The sequence below is a fragment of the Camarhynchus parvulus genome, chromosome 2 (genome assembly GCF_901933205.1).
Source record: "Camarhynchus parvulus chromosome 2, STF_HiC, whole genome shotgun sequence".
In the NCBI taxonomy this organism is placed as follows: Eukaryota; Metazoa; Chordata; class Aves; order Passeriformes; family Thraupidae; genus Camarhynchus; species Camarhynchus parvulus.
Window position 1 is genome coordinate 139,875,684 of NC_044572.1, and position 22,356 is coordinate 139,898,039.

The 22,356-nt window shown below is 43.6% G+C and overlaps 2 protein-coding genes across 3 annotated transcripts in view; one reads left to right on the forward strand and one right to left on the reverse strand.

Annotated features, from left to right (window-relative positions):
* ATAD2 (ATPase family AAA domain containing 2) overlaps positions 1-7,525 on the reverse strand; it is a 30,333-nt gene extending 22,808 nt beyond the window's left edge. The window contains exons 1-4 of the mRNA XM_030971560.1: positions 7,236-7,525; positions 3,025-3,164; positions 2,470-2,519; positions 921-1,074 (exon numbers count right to left, since the gene is read on the reverse strand). Coding sequence (XP_030827420.1) covers positions 921-1,074; positions 2,470-2,519; positions 3,025-3,164; positions 7,236-7,442 — 551 coding nt within the window. The 5' untranslated portion in view covers positions 7,443-7,525. The remainder of the gene's footprint in view (positions 1-920; positions 1,075-2,469; positions 2,520-3,024; positions 3,165-7,235) is intronic.
* A 180-nt stretch (positions 7,526-7,705) lies between these two features.
* Positions 7,706-20,008, forward strand: WDYHV1 (WDYHV motif containing 1). Of its 2 annotated transcripts, XM_030971580.1 has the most exons (7): positions 7,880-7,918; positions 8,097-8,196; positions 8,846-8,896; positions 10,411-10,468; positions 10,912-11,060; positions 11,393-11,517; positions 19,715-20,008. In XM_030971580.1, exons 3-7 carry the CDS (start codon positions 8,874-8,876, stop codon positions 19,846-19,848), a joined length of 489 nt encoding a protein of 162 aa, XP_030827440.1. In that variant the 5' UTR covers positions 7,880-7,918; positions 8,097-8,196; positions 8,846-8,873; the 3' UTR covers positions 19,849-20,008. The 2 variants fall into 2 exon arrangements, with proteins under 2 accessions (XP_030827439.1, XP_030827440.1); XM_030971579.1 differs by lacking the exon at positions 10,411-10,468 and having other exon boundaries at positions 7,706-7,918.
* Positions 20,009-22,356: the final 2,348 nt, after the last annotated feature.

Here is a 22,356-nt window from a genome sequence, read left to right on the forward strand (position 1 = left end):
CGCAAGGCATTGACACTTAGCCAAATTTTTCAATGCTCCTTAAAAATTATGTCAAATGTTTACTTTTTTATAGAGAGAATTAAGAACAAATGCATGAGTATACACAAACATACATTGTTTTCAGTTTTATTCTCCTTCTCTTGATGAACACAGTAAAAAACCCCAACTATTTTAGTAGGAAAAAAGAATTCTGAAGATCACAGCAAAGTAACAAAGAAATTATGGCAGTTTTTCATAGCACTTAGGTTGCTCTGCATAATAGCATTGAGTCACTTGGTTCCCAGCCTTCTTCAGACAACAGATTGCTTCTCTACACTGCTATTTGAATTTCACATTGATTTTCAATGACTACTTATGCTAGACACAACATCTTACTGCTGTTACACTTTGCAAACCTTTCAGAAAACAAATTTGAGTCTGGGCTTCACAAAGGGAATTAAGCCACAGACAGGCAGAAACACTTGGATTGCTTCACTTTGCAAGTATCCAACTTTCCTTAGTATCTTAAATCTATTAAAAGTCACAATGTAAACTGATTGTTTTGGTTCACAACATACAAACCTACCCAGCCCATACATACCAGACCAGGTGGCTCAAAGCCCTAGCCTGACCTTGAACACTTCCAGGGAGCGGGCATTCACAGCTACTCCAGGCAACCTATTAAAGTGCCTCAGCACCCTCACAGTAAATAATTTCTTCCTAACATCTGATCACTCAGATATAGCACATACATAGCAGCTCAGAGGAAGTCTCAGCCTGACCAGTGAATGCAAATAGCTCTTGCTGCCAGGAAAAACAATACCTTTCCCTGCTGTCAACAGAAGGAGAAACTCCCTAGCCAATATTTTGCCATAGTACAAAGGGTTGCTAATAAGGCTCATGGTAGTAGCTTTGTAAGATGGTGAGAAAGATCTCCTTACTTTGTTATAAGTTTGTCAAACAGAACAGATTCATTTGTAGTGGCGTAACGGCTTTGCCGAAGCCTGCAGCTGCGGCGAACCTCCAGATCCCCGTTTTCCTCATGGACTTGCTCTGCAGCTTTTGCATCAGCTCTGGTCTTCAGTGTTCTGGACACTAAAATGCAATAATACATAAAACTTTCTGTGATGGAAAATATGTCAGCCCCTTTAGTTCACTCTTGCTCGAGAAAAATGTAAAGCCCCCTACCTTTTACTTTAAACATTTAAATACTGAATTGAAAGTTGTTTTTGTGATCACAGCATTCAACTTAAAGAACTTCTGCTTAAACTACATATTTAAAAGTTTGATTTGTACAGCAGCTTTTTAGTAGACTGGAAAGCTGAGATAATGAAAACAAACACCCAGCTTTTGTTCCATGTAGGAGGCAAATTTATTCCAGTTAGCTCTCTCTGGGAAAGTGAAAACAACAAATGCCTACCTCTAAGGTGTTTTCCCTCTATTCATGTAAAATTGTATCTAATAGCTTTTTCTAAAAATTGCTTATGTGAGAGGTCTGTTCTAAAGATGCCTGGTTTTGGTATACTGTCTGAGCATGCATCATTTTCATTTTCTGCACCATGACACAAAAACCCAAGAAGACAAGAAACGCCTCAAGATAAACTCCTGAATATAAAGAACCCAAAAATACACAAACTAAAGCAAGAACTTTGCTTGCTTTGAAAGAGATCTGTCCAATATTTACCAGATAGCATCCTCTACTATGGGTTCATTACAACTATTAAAGAGAGGTAAGTGAGAGAGTAACAGATGTATCACCACGTCATTTTAAACACAGGTAGGTTTGATCTCATCACCACCTAAAACTAACCACCTATAAAACTAACTCTGAGCTCAGTAAATAATAATTTACATTACCCAAGAAAAACTTGAGTTACTACACATAAAGTGCATTTTGGGTCCCTTCCCATGTTCAGCCTGTAGCTGGCACAATGCTGCCTGGAGCTAAAGGATCTTCCCAGCTGCCACAAAGTGGCCTCACAGCACCAAGCCTGCTTGTGTACTCAGCATGTCAAGTTGGTTCAAAGGCGAAATGCTCAACTTCTGGGACACCTTCCCCATGCCAGCATGCATCTCATGACTGAATTACTTTATAACTGTGTACAGTACTGCACTATCCCCTCCTACCTGAAAGACTGATTTACAGTTAACCTCTAAAGGTAACCAGCTCTGCAGACCCCAGAAAATCACTGACACAAAGAAACATGAGCTAAGGAACAGACTCTTTAAGGCCTAAAAATTCAGGAATTCACACTGCATTCTTCCCAAGCCTGAAAGGAATTAATAGCATCTCCTCCTATTTGTATCTACCTCTTTTCATAAAACTCACTGGAAATTCCTTTCTTTGTTATATCTGTTCTCACAACTTCAGGTGATTTTGGCTGATGAGTTCAGAACTTTTTGGGGCCAAGTTAAATGGACAAAGTGACAAATGCAATCCTTCTCAGAAATCTGGCTAAAAAGGAATCCTAAGGAATTATCACTACTTACCTTCTTTATAGTCTTCCTTTTTGGGGCCTGATTTTGGCTTTGGCAACTGCCTACATTAAGAAACAGAAGAGAAGAGAACAGAATTGTATTAGAGGTATTGTACAGAAGTACTGAATCACATTGCATTGCACATTTCCCCCTCAGCACAGGGGAACTTTAATCTGGTGCTCCATGTCACACAAAGAAAAGCCTGTAGACTCCAGGGAAGATTTGGATCCCGAGTCTGCTGTGTACCATATGCATGCAGCTCTCTAAGGACAGATATTTCCCAGCATGCTCATCTTGATGTCTCAACAGGGCAGGTAATATCTCAGTAACCAAAGTGAGGGAGAGATCTCAAAGGACCTGGGAGGAGATACATGCCTTTTGTAGAAGCAGAACACTTTTACTAAGAAGAGTGTTTCTAGTCCTAAGACACTGGCACATTAACACAGTCACATTCCCTTGTGGGTTTTTAGCTGTAGATTTATCATGATGTGACTCACTGTGCACGCTTTCACTTTTGCTTTTCATTCTATGACTTCAATAGAGATTGAACACCTAGAAATATCATACCTTGAAAAGTGTCGATTGACATTTTCACTTAATATCTCCATGCTTTTGTCAAAGCTCGACTCTGAGCAGCGCTGCATGTTTTTTCTCATTGATCTTAAACAGTGTCCATTGAAACATTCAATGTTGCCCGAGGAAAATTTCTAGGAAAAGAAGGAAGAATGTACTTATCTGAACCACCTATTGCCTCATTTGATCAAGTTGATTCAAAAGAGTTGCAACTAACAGCAGGGAAGTCTCGAACCACTTCTGCACCAAGAAGCAGCTCTGATGAAAAAACCACACCAGATTTCAAAGAAAAAACCCAAAATCTTTTATTTCAAAATTGGTTCAGTGACCCCAGTAACCAAAATCTCACCTATAACATGCAATTGTTCCACTCCTTTGGGAAGAGGCAAAATTACACTACTTTGGGGGTTTGAGACAAAAAAACCAACAACAACCAACCAAACAAGCAAAACAATAGAGAGGAAAGCCCCTCTGCTTGCTTTGGATCAGCTGATGGACTGTGTCACTCCTTTTCCCTGAAGGAACACCTTAGGTGAGGTTTGTGCCTGCCAACTGTCTTGGAACAGACCTGGGAATACTTACTTAGATCTACTGCTAACAGATCTCTGTCACTATTCCTTCAGTAACAGCACATATTAACACTCTGTAGCTGGTGCATTTGCCACCAGCAATTCAGAATTTGCTTTCCTGTCACTTCAATTACCTGCACTGTTTGCGGATCTGGATCCTCTAAGTGCCTACAGAACTCAGCCAGGCAGACAGTGTCCAATTGGCTATAATCAGAACCTAGGCCCAGCTGCACCCAAGCTCTTCTGATCTCTGAGGAGCAGCTGGAACCTAAGGGGGTTCATTTTCTGCTAGATTTCTATATCTTTAATGCAACAGAAAAATTCCTAGCACTGGGATTAAAATCTTTTTGGAAGAGTTTTCCTCCTGTCTCTGTTCCATTTATAATGACATTCAGAGGGATATAAAAAGACTTCCTTCCAGAGGGTAGCATTTATCCACAGAAAACCAAAGGGAACTCAGGAGACAGTTCTTCATGGATGTTGATCTTGGTCACATTGGCGTTTCTGCAAGGAGGATGCTATTGACTTTTACTGTGTGAGGAAAGCTGCAATGACCATGGGAAGCACTTGTTCCATTTACAACCCAAGGTCTCACTGCGAGTATGCCAACTAAATCTCATACTAAGAAGGGCAGAAACCAGACTGGATTATTCTACCTCTCACACTAATGTTACCAAGAGGTAACTCCACTGATTGATGGAGATGATGAGTGAAGAAGGACCACAAGGATGTTGAGAGGTCATGCAGGGAGAAAATTACAAGGGCTACAGCCTAAACAGAATTCAATCTGACTATTGCCATAAAAGATGACACAAAACATTTTTACATATACATCAGCAAGAAAAGGAAGACTAAAGAGAATCTCCATTCTTCACTTGAAGCACAGGCAAACATATGACAATGGATGAGGAAAAGGTGGAAGTACTTTGCCTCCGTCTTTAACAGTGAGACCAGCAGTCCTCACGGTACCCAGACAGGGACAGAGAGCAGAATGAAGCCCCCATAACCCAGGAGGAAACAGCCAGTGACCTGCTACACCACTTGGACACTCACACTTCTACAGACCCCAAGGGGATCCCGCCCAAGGGTACAGAGGGAGCTGGCAGAGGAGCTTGCCAACTCACTTTCATAGAATCATTAAGGTTGGAAAAGACCTCCAAGATTGAGTCCAACCTTTGAATGATCATCACTTTGTGAACAAAATCACAGCACTAAGTGCCACATGCAGTTATTTTTTGAACACTTCCAGTGGTGGTGACTCCACACTTCCCTGCACAGCCTACTTCAAGACTTAAACCACCCTTTTTGGGAAAAATGTCTTCCTGATGTCCAACCTGAACCTTCCCTGGTGCAGCCAGAGGCTACATCCTCTTGGCCTGTCACAGGTTACCTGAGAGAAGAGGATGATCACCTACAACCTCCTTTCAGGTAGTTGTTGAGGGTGATAAGGTCTTCCCTGAGTCTCCTTTTCTCCAGGTTAAACATCCCCAGCTCTCTCATCTGCTCCTCACATTACTTATTTTCTAGACCTTTCCCAGCTCTGTTGTCTTTCTCAGGACACATTCTAACACCTCAATGTCTTTCTTGTCATGAGAGGCCAGAACCAGATGCAGGATTCAAGGTGTGGCCTCACCGTTGCTGAGCACAGTAATCACTGCCCTGGTCCTGCTGGGCCCATTGTTTCTGATAGAGGTCAGAATGCCCACACAAAAAGGGAACTCTGGAGCACACTGCCCTCAAATACAGGTCACAAGAACCAACTTGTTCAGCTTCAGGAATTATAACCCTATAACTAGGGTTATAGACCTGGAGATACACGGCTTCCAAAGGGATAGAAGCCACTTTGGTTCTCACTGGGAGACTCACTCATGAAACTCACTGGGACTGGAAACCTGGAAGAGAATAAACGCAGATGTTTGTTTACCTTAGATCTCCTGTTGTATGGTTCTTACTGCCTATGGATGAAATGAGCTGGATAACTAAAGATAAACCATATGCTGATATCAGAAAAAAAAGCAAAAGCTACCACCACCACGTCCTTGCACATCAACAAGACAGGAAAGAGGCATCAGGACTTGAACATGAAGCTAGCACCAGTTCTCAGGATCTCTGTCAGGTGGAGCACTTCTACTTTATCTCTACAGATAAAACTCCCAGCAGAGCCCAGCATCCTACAAACGAGGTGACGACTTCATGCTCAAAGCACAGGAAAGGTCTACAAAAAGGAAGGGGAAAAAAAACCCAAAAAACAAACAAACCCAAACCAAAGAACAACCCTGCAACCAGTTTCATAACAATTATACTGCTTTGTTTTCAGGAATAACTTTACATTTAGCTTCCTCATTCCTGTTTTCCACACTGAGAACACATGCCAGCAGGATTATCTGCCTAATGCTGCACAGCCTTCCCTCCTGAGCAAAGGCTGAAGGAGCCCCCAACAACCATTTCTAGTGGAGACTGCAAAAACAAAGCAGTGATCTTTAAGAGGATTCCATGACTCTTTGTAAGGGGGGTAAAAAACCCCACCAACTGCAAGGCTTTTTCCCTTTTCAGTTCAGTAGTCTTGAACATAATGGCACACAATACAAAAATATTAAATTAATTCATACAACTGAGACCCCTGAAAGACTTCTGCTGGAAGGAAACAGTCTTTGAGAAGCATCACTCCAGGGCAGGGCTCCCCTGAAGAGCAGACCACTTCTGAGTGGGATCTGGTCTGCCTTTATTTGTCACAGAAATGCAGGACAGCCAGCAGAGTAGAGCCTGACTTGGAAATAGCACAGGAAAGTTTTAGTTTTTTGAAAGCTATGTTAAAAACAATGGAAAGTGTAATGATTCAGTTATTACAGCTGCAACGCTGAGATGCAGAAAGCACAGGCCACTTTGTATTTATCCTTTACCATCGTGCAAGTTGTCTCTCTTCTATTAGGGCAGATCAAGATTATAGAAAGCTCAAGTAACATTTTCACCGGTTTAGGTTATGCACTTTAATTAAGTACAAACGAACCCTGATTTCTACACATTTTCTTTTTTAGAATATGCAAAGTACTATTCGGATATAACTGACTAAGGAGAATTTAGCAGGCCCTTTGGGCCAACCAGAACGCCCTCAGAGGTCCCATATATTTCGTGTCGCGCCGGTTTTGATGCATTCCTGTCACCTACACAGAGAGCGCTCCATAAGCATTACTGCAACTAAAGCAAAGAGCTTTCGAAGATCTCCTCAAGGTAACTTTTTCAGATAAGGAACTGAACAAAAATAAACGGGGATGGGGAATGTCATACAACACACCAAACCATGAGGCTATGCAGGTTTGTATTCCCGAAGGCTGGCTCTCAGCACTCTGCCACAGCCCCCGGACCAGGGCTTGTGCCGAGCCCCCGTTAGCCGGGGGCGGCCGGGAACGGAGGGCGGGCCAGCTGCTCCTGCACACACCCCCCAACCGCAGCCGCCTGCCCCAAACCCTCGGTTCTCCCCTCATTTTCCTTCACGGAGCACCACTCGGCTCCATGAGCGCTTTCTGCGCTCCTCCCAGCAGCTCCCGGCCAGCCCCGGCTCCCCCCGCCGCCTCTCCGGGCCCGCAGCCCGGCGCTGCCCGCCAGGCCGGGCTCACCCCGCCCCCACCCGCCACTCACGGCCTCCTCGGCTCTCCTGGCGCCCCTGGACACCGCGGCCCTGGCGGACCCGGAGCGCGTCCATACGCGGTGGCTTCTGAGCGCGGGGGCCTCCAGGGAAATGAACTCGGAGCTGGAGTCCAGGAGGTCGAAGGGGGGCCGCCGGCAGCGGCTGTCGCGGGCAGCCATGCGGGGCGGGCGGGCAGCGCTGCTCCGCAGGACCACCATGGCGAGGGGGACGCGGCCCCGCGCCCGCCGGCCGCGCGCGCCGCCCGGATCCCTCCGCCGCGCTCCCTCCCTCGCGCTCCGCTCGCCCCTGCGGCCGCTACTCCCCGGCCCGCGCGCGCTGCGGAAGGGCACGCGGCGCACTGCGGATCCGCGCGCCGCAGACGTTTGGCGCCCAAAACTCGGAGCGCTGCGCCGGCGGCGCGAGGCGGGGCTGGCTCGCGGCCCCGCCCCGTCCTGTCCGTCCCGCCCGCCCGCCCCGCGCCTCCCGCCACCGCCCCGGCCGTACCCGCGGAGAGCCCGCGCTCATCCGGGATGGCCGCGATTTCCTCGGGGACGGCATAGCGGCTGCTCCCGCCGGGCCCAGCGCTTCCTGCGCCGCCCTCAGCCTCGCTCAGACCGGCTATGGCGCGGCCGGAGGCTGGTTATGAGGCGGCGGTGCCGCCCCGCCCCGCCTGCACCTACACCAGCTGCTACTGGTAAGAGAGACGGGGACGGGCGGGCCGGTGCCCCTCGCATCGCTGTGAAGCGCTGGGACAGCCGGGCCACCGCGGGAACGGCGCGGCTGCGGGCTGGTCACACTCCTGGGCTCGCTTCTCGGCTCGAAAAATGAAGTTGGAGGAAAACAAAATAAATAACCGATTTTGTGTTTTGCAGCGAAGAAAATGTTTGGAAGCTTTGTGACTACATCAGGAGTCAGGACCGGTACCCTTTAGAAGAATTTTATGCTGTTTTCATATCCAATGATAAGAGGATGGTGAGTCAATGGGATGTGATCAGAGACAGCTGTGGAAAGGCTCGGGCCTGCAGACCGCAGCCCAGTGTAGGTGAGAATAGTCCCAGCCCCGTGTTGGGGTGTGAGCCTTTAGCCCAGCCTGTAGGTGAGATTCAGTCCAAACCCGTCCTGTAGCTCGCTTTGGCTCAGAGGTGTGCCAGCCACACCACGTGAGATCTTTTAATTATGCACTGCATTCAGGACGGTGGAATGAGGCATGGTGTCCCTGTGAGCTGTGGGAGTAATTCTGTCTGTAATCTGTCAATTTAGAACAACAGTTATCTTTATAAAATCATAGAACCACTAATAACCATAGGGTTGGAGAAGACCTCCAAGACCATCAAGTCCAACTGTTAATTTGACACCACTATATTCACCACTAAACTATATCCTCAAGTCTTTTGGATGACTCCAGGGATGGTGATTCCATCACACTTCTTTTTAATGTGGCCCAGAATAGTATCTCCAATTTCATCCTCCTGAGAGAGAAACTAGAAAAAATTTTCTTACTGCAGCACAGATGTAAGCTGAGGAAATTGATAGGTTAGTAAAAAACAAACCAATTTACCTGAAATTAATCTGTATTAATCTGAAAGTTTTTATTCACTTCAGGTTCATTTATAACTTTCAGATTCCACTCTGGAAGCAGAAATCTGGACATGGAGATGAGCCTGTTATCTGGGTAAGGCATTAATTACTCTCAATAATTTTGAGTGTGTGCCTCTGTAGTTGATAGCTGCAGGATCACACACGGGCATGTAAGAATCTGTTCCATCTGAACATAAAGGACCACTTCCTACTCTAAGGACGATGGAACACTGGAGTAGGTTGCTCAGAGGAGTTGTGGAATCTCCATCCTTGGAGATTTTTAGAAGCTATCCAGGCACAGTCCTGAGTAGTTGGCTTTAGGAGAGTCTCATTGAGCAACAGGTTGGACCAGATGACCTTGTAACGTCCCTTCCAACTTCACACATTGCATAATTCTGCATTAATATTGCATTAATATTTGTAATTCTTTTACAACAGATTTATAAATAGCCTAAATCTGGTGCTCCTTTGCACCATCCCTCATAAATTAATAGCAGGACAGTCAGTAAAACCTACAGGTGACAAGTCTTAATTATAGTAAGAATGCATAATAGATTTGTGAAAATTATTATCTGCATATTGAGGCTGCCAGGTCTGTAGTGTTGTAGGTAGATGACTGTACTTGTAAGAAGTAGATGGATGAACTTACTTATGTAGGCCTGCCAGATGACAGAAAAGTGTAAGTTATGTGTGTATTTAGGTGTCAGCAGTTAAACTGACCCATAAACAGTTGCTTTGAAATGTCATTTGATCAGCTAAAGTAGTTCACTAATTGCTGATGCAGAATTCCTTGGTATCATTATAGAGTTCTTTCAGTTATCTGGCACAGAAAAGAAATATTTCATATGGCAATTTCTGTTTCTGAAGTTCTGCGGAGTAGTCTGCAAACTTGTGATGTTTTCGGATTTCTGAATCACTCACTTTCTTCCAAAATATTGGTAGCTTTACAATACAGAAAAAAAAAAGGTTTGGTTTAAAAAGAGATCCAAGTGCTACAGAGAAGACCTGAAAGGGAATAGCAGAGTCAGGAAAGGCCATGGCAGAATGTGGATTTCTCCTAAAAATTCATGGATTCAAAGGTCTTTTAACTTTGACATTTCAATGGATCATAGGCTGTATAAAGCTTGTAAATTAATTTTTCTTATACTCTATAATAGGTTTTTCTAAATATTGTTTAATACAATTGTGTATGTGTATTGGTCTGGTGAAGTAGATTGCCCAAATCTTTTTCATACAAATTTCTTTGTGGTTTTAATGTTGAAAGTGTCAAAGACAGTGCTCAACCCTTTTTGTGAGTGGATTCAATGTAAATTTAAGTAAGTTGTTAAGGGGTACCTTCAATTTAATTTTGGAAAACAGCAGTGTGCATACCTGACAAATAATGTCAGCAACTGCAGTGTCCTCAAGTCTCCTCCTGTGTTTCTTACAAGGTAAGGAGTAAAACTGCATTGCATAACCCAAAAGTCTTGATAAAATAGTTGCCTTGAAAAAGTGTGATGTAGATATTTTTTCCCAGCTTCAAGAGCTGCTAGAGGAAATTGTTTCACTCTTGTGGTCCTCCTGATCTGAGCTGTTTGCTGGTTTTTCAGTGGTGTGCTGGTTTTTCAGGTGCTTCTGGCAGCTGAACACTCGACACTCAAATTCACAGACCGTGTTACTGCAACAGGTACAAAATCTCTTATTAGAAGAGATCACTAGGTAAATTTAATGTTAACCTATCATTTTATCTTGTGAGTTTATTTATGACTGAGTCTAATAAAAAATGCTTAACCAAACAACTTTTTTGGTTTGGTGTGGAACATGAGAGAGATTTTCTGTTTTCTTAGGAGTAGTATACACTTTAGTTTGCTGGTTTGGCTTAAATCAAAGGAGGCTGCAAAGAAATGGGGAGAATAGCAAGGTTTCTGGAAGAGCAGATGGGCAAGATAGACATTAGGAAATCTCTCTCCTGTTGCCAGAAATGTTACAGGCTTAATATTCAAGGACAGCAAGCAGGCTTTAAAAAATGGATCTGAACTTATGCTTTTAGGAAGATCTTTTTTTTTCCACTCTCTTTGCCAGTTTCTTATTAATTGCTGTTTAACTAATGGCAATTCCCCTTCTTCCCAGGACTACCATGTTATTCTACTTCATCTTTCCAGTGGGGAGCAGAACTTCATTTATGATCTTGACACAGTGTTGCCGTTTCCCTGTCCTTTTGATGTGTACAGTGTGGAGGCCTTCAGGTTGGATGACAGCCTTCGGCCAGAGTTTCACAGGTGATGACATGAAATGTAAAGGCTGTGGATGTTATTTCATGAAATCAAAGTTGAAGTTCTCTTTGTGTATGTATAGTGCCAGAGGTTTCTTTACTATACTTCAGTAAAATAAATGCATTGTGTTGTTTTTCTAAAGCTCTTTACCTTAGTCATCAAAAGCCCTTTTCTTTCCTACAGTAGCTTCATGTTAACAGCTTGGCCCAACATTGCTGGTTTGTGTATTTAAAAACATTAGTGCTCCTTGATGAGAGGAAAGTGCTCTTATTCTGAGTGATTATTGCAGTATTGTGTACATGCATCTTTTAATACAATTTTGCAATTTTTTTTTTTAGGAAAATCAGAATGATTAGAGCAGATTTGTACTTGAAGACATTTGCTTCAGACAGATCTCACATGAAGGATGCAAATGGGAAATGGCAGAAACCTCCTCCTCCATACCCTTGCATTGAAACTGCAGGTGAGCTCCCAGAACTCCTTCCTGCTTACAGTGCTGAATGGTAGTCCAGGTTGCACATGGGAAATAAATAACTTCTATAGCATTTGTCCAGCCAGCTTATTACTTCACATGGGAAAAAATAGGAGTATGAAGCATTTGGCACTCTCTTTTTTGGACACATAGTCCAACATGCCTTCTGGCATTTACTGTGTCAAACATTAGTTACTGATATTCATAAACTGAGCAGAGAGTGAGAGGTAAGTAATACTGTTCTCTTGTTACAGCAGGGAACTGAAGCAGACAGGCCAAATAACTTGCAGAGGGATCACAAAATTTTTCAGTGATTTCACACAGTGATTATACCACACTCTAGCACACAGATCCCATTCTGGCAAAGTAGTGTTGGCAGGAGGAAGTTTTCACTCTGCTCAGTGTGGTGAGTTTGCCTGCATGAAATGTTTGAGGTTTCTGTACCAGGTGAATGGACCCCAGGATATTTTAAATCACTGGCAAGTTCTTCCCTAAGCCTTAAGCCTCATGTAAATGATTACCTCTCTCTGCCTGGCCCAGAGGCTGACTTGCCACCTATTCTGTAGAGCTGCTTAAAGCATTCTTATCACACAGCACTTCAGCTTATTCTAATCATCTGTTTTGCAAGCTGAGTAACATTTGCCATGTGTGTGTTTGTTTGTACTCTCATTTTTTCCCAAGGAAAGCACGTTTTGCTTTGAAAGAGTTTTCATGTTACTGCTCTGCATGTTTGGTTTTGTTGATTTTTAATAATGCAATACTGATAAATGTTTATGTTAGAGAAGGGAGGGTCAAAGAAACGTGGTTCTGTCTTTAGGTCCAAGTGTTTGAAGTTGCTGGGAAATTAATTCTCGGTCTTTGTGTTGGCTTCTAAGGAAGCTTGGTGTTTCACATGAGAGTAGAAATGAATTACGGGAGTGAGCAGGAACACAGCTGTAGTCTTTGTTTTGAGGCTTTAGGTGTTTTCTAGGCAATCCAGTTATGAACCACCTTGAATTCTAACTCTTGGTTATTATTTTCAGCAGAGTTTTATGCACAGGTATTGTAGGGAGTGTAGGATTCCTGAACTGCAGTGAATGGTTCTCTGTTAGCTGGAGCCTTGTAGGTGCTGAGAACTTTTTTGTCTGTGGAAACCTTGTTGTTTTGATAGCTGAGAGGTGATGAAAGTCTGAGGAATATAGATGAGGTCAGACCAGGAAAGCAAAAAATGCTATTCAAATCAAAAGAGTAAAAAAAAAAACCCCATTACTTGTGGGTAGTAAGTTACATAATGACTCAAAGAGTTGCAGATGTGTACATGTATCTCTAGCTGGAGTACCTGACTCCATAGCTGCAAAGCCTGTAACTCTCCCCTTGCCTGTTGTGTCTGGCTGAGCTTTGCCTCAGTGGTGAGCAGCAGCCACAGGCTTCAGCCAGCCTCCAGATTCTCAGTGATGCTGGTAGATAGTGAAGGATATGTAGCTCTTACTTCCTCTTACTTCCTCCTATGCTTTCATTCTTTGCTTTATACCTTGCCATGCTGAATGGAATGTCCATAGGTCATCCAGTCCAACATCTGCCCAGAACTGGTATTCCTCAGGGCTCTGTCCAGTCTGGTCTTGAGCACCTCCAGAGATGGGGATTCCACCACTTTCTGGACAGTGTTCCAGTGTTTGACCACTGTCATGGTAAACAACCAATGAATAAAAAGTCCTCATATAATCTGAATTTCAGATGTTCCAACTTGTATTTTTCATTTCTTGACCTCTTGCCAGGCTCCTCCAAGAAGACTCTGGCTCCACTGTCCTACCTCTGACCAGGTAGATGTAGGCAATAGTAATGTCTCCCCTTCATCTTCTCTTTTTAAGACTGAGGAGACTCAGTTCTCTGAGCCTCTCCTTGAATAAATGTTGTCCTGCACCAAACAGCTTGCTTTTCCTCTTGTGGGCCTAGTCCAGTATGTCCATAATTTGGAGATTTTTTTTTTGTGCTGAGCTCCAAATGGACACAGCACAGCAGCAATGTGCTGATGTGCTCTGGTCTCCTGGTCAGCTGGCTGAAAGAAACTTGTTACCCTGCACCCAATCAAGGTGAAAAGTCATTCACTAGGGAGCTTCAAGGTCCAAGTCAGAACAGGACTAGATTGTCTCAGATCTAGGATGTCCAGTTCAAGTTTTGGTTCATTTAGTACCAGTTCCTCCAGCTTTCCTCTTTGTCTTTTCTTTGTATTCACTGAGATACTTTGTAGTGATCTGTGCTTTAATGTGCACAGTGCTGTGAGTCTGTGAGGAGTCTGAGTGCAACTGTAATGTCTCAGCACAGTTTTATCAGGCATAAAGCTGCCTTATTTTTAACTTTATGTGGAACTGGGTGGCAGACCTTGTGTTATCATAAAAGAGCCTGGGGTATTAATGTTCATGTCCGTGCCAAATTCCATTGCAGATAACTTTTTTCTCCCTGCCGTTGCACTTTGATAGAACAGTCTGCCTTCCATGTTGATTTGTGTTTGCATAAGATTAAATTACTTATATATTTCATGTTATAGGAGACTGCAGTATAATGGCTGACAGAACTGACCCCATATTGTTTTAGTACCAATTTATTTGTGAGGCACATTTCTATCAGAGCAGGTTTGTTTTGTTTTTTGGATTTTTTCCCTTTCATTTAGAGCAGCCAAATTCCTAAGCTTTTGAGAAGATGCAAGGTTTTTATATTCCTTCTGTTTCCTATATGTCTTCTTTGATGTTTGTGGCAGTTTGACCCTGCCAGGTGCCCACCAAAGTTGCTCACTCTCACCCACAGCTGTACAGAGGAGAGAAAATGCAACGAAAACTTGTGAGTTGAGATAAGGGTGGGGAGAGATCACTCACCAATCACTCATGGGCAAAACAGACTCGACTTAGGGAAATTAGTTCAGTTTATTACCAATCAAAATCAGAGCAGGATAATGAGGAGCAAAACAAATCCTAAAAACACCTTTCCTTCACCCCTCCCTCTTTACCAGTCTTAGCTTTATTCCCAATTCTCTACCTCCTCCTAACCCCCCCCACCCCACCAGTGGGGAATGGGGATTGCAGTCATCACAGGTTGTTTCTGCCACTGCTGCTCAGGGACAGGAGTCCTTCCCTTGCTCCATTTTGGGGTTCCTCTCATGCAGTTCTTCATGAACTTCTCCAATGTGAGTCCATCCCATGGGCTGCAGATCTTCATGAACTGCTCCAGTGTGGCTCCCTTTCCACAGGGTGCAGTCATTCAGGAACAGGCTGTTCCTGCATGGATCCCCCACCAGGTCACAAGTCCTGCCGCCAAACCTGCTCCAGTGTGACTCCTCTCTCCATAGGTCTGCAGGTCCCTGCCAGCAGCCTGCTCCAGCATGGGCTTCCCACAGGGGTCACAGCCTCCTTTCAGTCATCCACCTGCTCCAGCCTGAGGCTCCTCTATGGGCTGCAGGGGCACAGCTGCCTCACCATCATCTTCACCATGGGCTGCAGGGGAGTACCTGCTCTGGTGCCTGGAGCACCTCCTGCCCCTTATCCTTCACTGACCTTGGTGTCTGCAGAGTTGTTTCTCCCACATATTCTCACTCCTCTTTGGCCACAATTACTTCTGTGCAATAGCTTTAAAATAGTTTTAAAAAGGAAGAGGTACTACAACGATCACTGATGGGTTCAGCCTTTGCCAGAGGTGGGTCCATCCTGGAGCTGGCTGGCACTGGCTCTGTTGGACACGGGGGAAGCTTCTAGAGGAGTCACCCCTACAGCCCTCCCCTGCTACCAAGACCTCTTGGAATTGAATTGAGCAATCTTGATCATTAACAAATTAAGCATTTTTCACCTACTTGCAACTCAAAGGGAAGAAATCGTAAACTGTATTCGTCCTGCTCATGGGGTTGCAAAATAAATCATCAAAAATAAGCTTACATGGAGTCATAAATTCCAGTCTATGCCTAAAAAAATTGAAGCTGGCACAAGGTGATTTTTAAAAGCATTTTTCTAAAAGACAAACAACTCCAGTCCAGCCAATAAAACAAGAATAAAAAAAACCAAACCTTCTTAGACTCCTCAGTATCTCCTCAGAACTCACATGCTAAGAATTAGCCTCTTGGATCTGGCTCTGCTCTAGCTGTTTCCCAGAGTTAGGCTTCTGTGTCTTTTACTGGCATTGCTCTGGCCTCTGTTCTGCTCTGCTGCCATGGATTGCAGGAGGGGCTGGCCAGCCTAACTGGCTGCACAGTGCTTTCTCACCCTGCCCTGTCCTCAAAGCTGCTCTGCTGGAATAAACATACCTGAGCTGCAGAGCATTCCCCTGGTCCCACCTGTTTGCCAATGACCTCTTGAAAGAAACAGGATATTTTGTTAAAATAATAATAAAATGAGATTTGGTGAACAGATTCATTATTCTAGAGCTGGTGAGCCCAACCTTTTGTTTTCTTTTAAATCTTCTTTCCACAAATTAATGAGGTCTGATTCTGTTTAGTTTATGACTTAGGATGAGATCAGCCCTCCTTACTGCAAGCCTGTGTAAAATGCAGCTTGCGCAGTGCATTTCAAAATTACTCCAAACAGATGGTTGTGTGGCTTATGTGTAAGTGTTAGCAGCAGCTCTAACACTGAAAAGCACTGGTTTGAATTTCATTTCTCCCAAGATGTTCAGTAGCACACTTGCTGGATTGATTTGTAAAAGCTTTTTGTTCTTTTTATTATTAATCCCTGGTAGTCAATAATAATGGGGTTTTACTTGGGGGGTTTTAAAATTTATTTTGAAGAGCATGAATAGGACAGCTGAGAAATTCTGGAGACACTATGTATCAAACATACATGTAACAGGAAATCTCTCAGACAGAGACCCAGCAGATGTCTGTACTTGCTTTCTGTATCTCCTCTCTGAAGTGGCAGCAGGATCCTAATGAAAGTAAAAAGGCACTGATAGGGATACAAGTAGCTCCTATGCACTTCATGGGAACCTTCTGCTGCTCTCATTTGAGAATAAAACTCCAGTCTGTAAAGTTAGGTCCTTACTGCATAAGCTTTTGTGGAAGTAATGAATCAAGTCAGATGGATACAATAAAGACACAACTAAGAAGTATTTAAATTGCCAGAGTGGCTTGTTGAAGTTAAACCACTTTCTGTAAAATATAATTTGAAGTGGTGAGCTGTGTTACATTGAGATCAGCCAGGATGGTTTGCACAGTCAGTTTTATCTTAGGGGTGAAGACAGCAACCCCCCAGCTGAGAGTGGGAAGAGTCCTTCTGACTTATCTCCCTGCTCAGACGAGGGAGGAGGATCTGAAGAGAGCTGTAAACACCTCCACAAGTCTGTGAAGAGTCCAACTTTCTTTTAGTTGCCCCCAAGGTTTTAGGTATTAGCAGAACTGATCTTGGAGGCTTTGTTCCAAACATCCTGCTTCCAGCAGCCCTTGGGCAGCTGTTGTTACACTGAGTTAGTCTGAGGTCTGTGAGCCAAGCTTGGCTTGGCTTAAACGCTGCTTTCTAACTACTGTTGGCAGAAGCCACAAGTATCGGGGCTAACAATGCCTGAGATAGTGAGTGGCCTTTTATTTCATCCCTGCTTGGGGTAAAAGCAGCAGACTTGATTTAAACAAATATAAAGTTATGCAGGAATCTCAGAACAGGCCAGATAGGTCTCATTTGTGGGGGGTGTGTGTAACAGAGTTTGGTTAAAGAGGAAGATGAGCCCTAGGCATTGCACAAATGCAAGCTAGTATAACAGTCACAGCACCCGAAGAGGACTGCAAGGGTAATGTAAATCTTAAAATAAAATAATTCTGCTGCTGGTGGTCTTGTGAAAATGTTGTAGGATACAAAAGCTCCGTGCTTTTGTGGAGAGATCATCTTGGTTTGCCAGCTGTAGCATCCAGATGTATCTTTTTAAAATTATGTTTGTCACTCTTACCTGCTTCGGGAAGAGGACTTTGTGGTATTTTCATTCATTTTTGCCGAGCTGTTATCTAACACTGTAAGGTCTAACACGACATGCACGGCGTTCAGATAGAGCCCACGAGGAAAGAGCAGCATGGAGGGGCTGTTATTACACGGATAAAACGGGAGAGGTCTCACTAAGGTTTTCCCTATGGATACCTCCTGTGCTGCTCCAGTGCCATCTACCGGCAGGTTCTTAGGCCATCGCTCTTCATAGGAATGGACTTGTTTGCTTTGGTAAAACAAGCTGCCGCAATCCTTCCGAAGTTAGAGAAGATTCCATTTCCTGCCGGCATTGTGACAGCAACTTCCAAGTTGCAAACAGCAGCTGTGTTTGTAACTACTGGAACAATCTCCTTTGGACTGCTTTCCCATTCACAGAACAGTTTTATGAATTATTTTAGTATGCTCAATGCACATAAAGCAGAGAATTATTCATTTATTTAATCTTAACATATATGAAGAATCACATTAATTTTGAAAAAGCATCTGGGAGGAAAAGAGCAGTTTGAAACTGGAAAACAGATTTAACAGATTTAACAGTGGGTAACAGCTCCAGCAAGCAAGAGCTGTTACCCACTACTAATTTGTTCTTGAGCTATGACAGCAAATTGCTGAGCTTGTGCTATTTTAAATTCCCACTCAGGAAGAAATGATCCCTGTTCTGCCAGACTCACTTCAGCAGTAGGAGCATGCTTGGCTGGACATAAGGAATTTCTGTATATAGTGTTCAAACAGGTTAACAAGAAAAGATTTAGGGGCCAGACCTCAGAAAGGGTGAGAGTTGGGATTAGGCAAATCACAAAGCTGTGCTGTAGTGTAGACCTGGTGCAAACAGAGGCCTTCAGGGGCTGGATTATGCCTGGTACTCCTGGGTCTGGAGTTCCTGAATATCATCTTCCTTTCCTTGCTTACACTGTCCATAATGGTAAGCCTAGTTACACAAGCAGTTTGCAGCTGAAGCAAATTCCATCCTTTGGATTTTATAATCTGTTCATTAGAGCCTCCTCTTGTTTGATTCTTAATCCTTAAATGCACACATGAATCATCCCTGGTAAAGTAAATAGTTAATACAGTGGGAGAGCTGTTAACAGTAAATCTGTAAAGTAAAACTGTAACAGTGGCTTTACCATTCTGTTCCTTAAACTCATTCTCAGCCAGTTTTCTCTAATGGTCATTTTAAAAGATTATTTGTGCACATCATTGGTAAGAAGTCAAAACAACAAGCCCACAGATGTTTGTCATAAGAGCTGAACCTCTGATCAGCATGGTTCTGAGTCAGCAAAGCTTGTACCAGGCCAGCTCTGGACAAAGGATGCATAAGGTACCTAAACCCAAAACTGCACACCCGCACTTTTCCAGTGAGCTCTCTGGGATCCATGAATGGGTCAGAATGGTTTCCACCCCTCCTGCAGGGAACAGAGCAGATTAAATGCTGGCAAAGAGCATTCATGGTTACTTTTCTCTTGAAACCGTGCCAGTTAATCTTTTGCCCCTGACTTAATTCTGTTATTCAGGATTCACAAAAAATAAGTATTTTCCCCCAGCCTAGTTTGTGCTTCTCTTCACCTGAGCATCCCTCTAGGCTGGAGACTGGGTTAGGTCACACATCTCCTCCCCTCTGCATATTCTGGCCCTGCAGTGGGCCCATGTTCAGCAAGGAAAAAGTTCAGGGTTGGAGGGAAAACAAATACTGTAATCTGGAGAGTAACAAACTGCAGGCTTGCTAAGGGGCCAATCACTTCTGAGAGACAATGAGCAACTTGCAGTTCTGATTGCTGCTGTGAGCCTGTTCCTCTGTGCTCAGTGCAAAAGGTGACTCCATTGACTTTGGTTCAGAACTTAAATAGGTGAATAATAACTCCCCTGCTTTTGAGTCAGCCCATTTGTGTGAATGCAGGAAGGCTGCATTGCTCTTCCCTGTGTTGGTTGTTGTTTGCACTCCAGTTCTCTGACACTACGTGACCCTTCTAGGCTGCTGCTGTAGGGAAAAATCTTACCCACACATGCTAGTTTGTAGTGACATACTGGATGCTTACTGATCCTGTAATGTGATTATTGCCTTGGGCAGAGAGGAGAATGGGGGCAAAATCAATGTTTCAGAGATTGGAAATAGATGTTTCTGTACCACCATACAATTTGCAGAATCTTGCTGGAGTGAACAGAACTGTTGAAGAGGGGTTTGGAATGTTTTATTGAAAGATGTATACCTGTGCTACAGAACCTGCATCTGGAACTTCAATATTTCCCTTTTCTGGTCCTTTTTTTAGATTCCAAGATGAACTTGGATGATTTCATCAGTATGAATCCTGAAGTGGGATGGGGCTCAGTGTTCTCCCTTTCAGACTTTGTGCATCGATTTGGCAGTCAGACTGATTACAGCTATTCCTTGGAAGGACAGTAAAGTGAGCAAAGTTCCTCTGGTTCTGAGGGGATGTGTTTTGTTTTGCTGCTCTTACATTGAATTTATGGTTTACATTTCTGTATATGCAATAGGTATTTGGAAAAATAGAACACCCAGACAGAAATATCATGAACTGAATAAAAACCTTTATTTTAATTATGTAAGAATGTACTTGGTTTTTAATGTCAAATCAAAGGCAGACATGCCACCATAAGCATATTGCTTTTCCAACTACTGTGCTGAAACTGAAAAGAGCTGCAAAAAAGCTTTTGGAAAAATATGTGCATAAAATACTGAATATTGTAGTCAAAATTGCTACATGTCACATTTTAAAAGTGAGATATGGTTTTCTTCATGTTGTGATTGCTGTCAATTGTATGTAAACAGACAGTGCATCTCAGTTTCCTCGCTAGCTTTGCTGATTAGTCCTTATCTAGCAGAAGTGTAAAGGGAAAATTGATTTAGTAGTTCAGTTGTGAACTTCCATGCACTATGTAAAACCAGGTAAGTATCCAGGTTTCTGTGCTGTACCAGGGGAGAATTAAATCCTGCCATTTCAGTGAAATGTTCTAGTACTGGTAGTTCCTGGAAGATGCAGTTGCTATTTTTGCTTCTCATGCTGGCTGTGCATTCTCACCTGCTCCCATCTTCTTGCACTTGGTGTTTGTTTGAGGTCAGACAGCTGCTCCTGCTGGTGTAACGAAATCAGCAGGGCCATATGGCTGGGGGGAAGGGAGTGAGAAAGCCTCCCTGTTCAGGGTTGTCTACTGGTGAATATCCTCAGAGGTGATACCAAGCTGCATCCCTGCAGGCATCCCAGGAAAGCCATCCTCTGTGCTGACAGAGGGTTTGGAGCAGTCTCAAACTTCTTAGAAGAGTGCCCTAAACATGGAATTGCAGAAACAGGCTAAAATGAGGTCTTTAATTCTCAGCTTTAGACCTGTTCTACTTTATACCCTAGCACATCACAGACTCACAATGGTAGAGGAACACGGGTTAGAAGGGTCAGGCAGTCCCTGGTCCAATCTCCTGTTCAAATCAGCTCAGACCAGGCAGCTCAGGGCTTTAGCCAGTCAGGCCTTGGAAACCTGCTGGGATTGGGACTACATTTGTGATATATTTAATTCCCATGAAGAAAAGCACAGTAAAGATTTTAAGTATTAAGGGGTCATACATAAACATTTGTGATATATTTAATTCCTGTGAAGAAAAGCACAGTAAAGATTTTAAGTATTAAGGGGTCATTTTATTTTTAAGTAAAGAAAAATATCAAAACTTGTAAGAATCTTGTATGTGTTACTTAGGTTTATTGTTACATACATAGTGTATTACTGTATCTCTCATCAGTTCTAGAGAATTTAGTCAGCATATTAACAGCAGAGACAGCCAACTGAACAACTGTGGGATTGATTCACTTCATCCAGACATCTCTGTCCGTATCATAAGGGCTGCTGAATACAGGAGTTTCAACTTTGTATTGTCAGATGCAGCACAGCTGGTTGCCCGTGCAGATAGGCTGCTACTACACATATTCCTTGAGGGCCAGCATGGACTAGTTAGGAGGCCAGTTGTTGGGACACGCCCCTCTGGAGTGGGACAGTTCATCTGCAGTTTCTGCCACTCTGAGTCAGCGTCACTAGAAAAAACTGAGATGAAACTTGGGATTCCTGATAAACCGATGCACAAACCCTCCCAAGAGGGAACAGGTGGATTTAACCAGATACTCCTGTGTAAAATGTTTGGATGAAATAGCAGCTCTTGATGCTGATGTAGCAGGCACACTGGGGGAATGCAGATGTTGGTACTGACTGGTTCTGAGTGATGTTCAGGCTGGTTGTGGCAGTGCAGAGCAGCAGCAGTTTGCCTGCTCAGCTCCCTGTAGCTGCCAGTGCACTGGCACAGCAGAGGTGGGAATGCCAAGATCCAAGATCCTGTTTCAGATGAACAGATCATGTTAAGCACTTCTTACCCTTCAAGTGGTTGAGTCTCATAGACACAGAGTTCCTGTGCATTGCTCAACAGGCCCTTTAAGTTGTTACAGAACATGAGGTTCTCATCCCTCCCTACTTGAGTATGTCATTTGATTTAACCTCAGCTGGTTTCCGGTGCATGAAATCTGTGACACACTCCCTTTAGTGGGGGTCAAGACACAAGAGTCTGCCTGGTTTAATCTAGTTTCAGCATAAAGGCTGTCAAGAGGAACAGTCACAACCATTATTCAGACTATGCAAGTTTAAAAAAAAACAGCATGCAGAGTTAGTCCTTTTTCTCTGTAATCATTCTGAACAGGTGCTTAATTTTACATGTAGCAGGCTGGGTGTATGTGATTATAGCTTTTCTATAATTAACCACCTTTGTGTGGCTCTTGTAAAAAGTTGTCGTTCCAGAGGGATCAGTAGAAGCCAGAGAATTATTTAATTCAGTGCTGAAGATGGTGATAGTATGGTGCTGTCTCTCTAGCCCATCAAGTCTGAGGGCATTTCATCACCTTTCAGGTGAGCATGATAT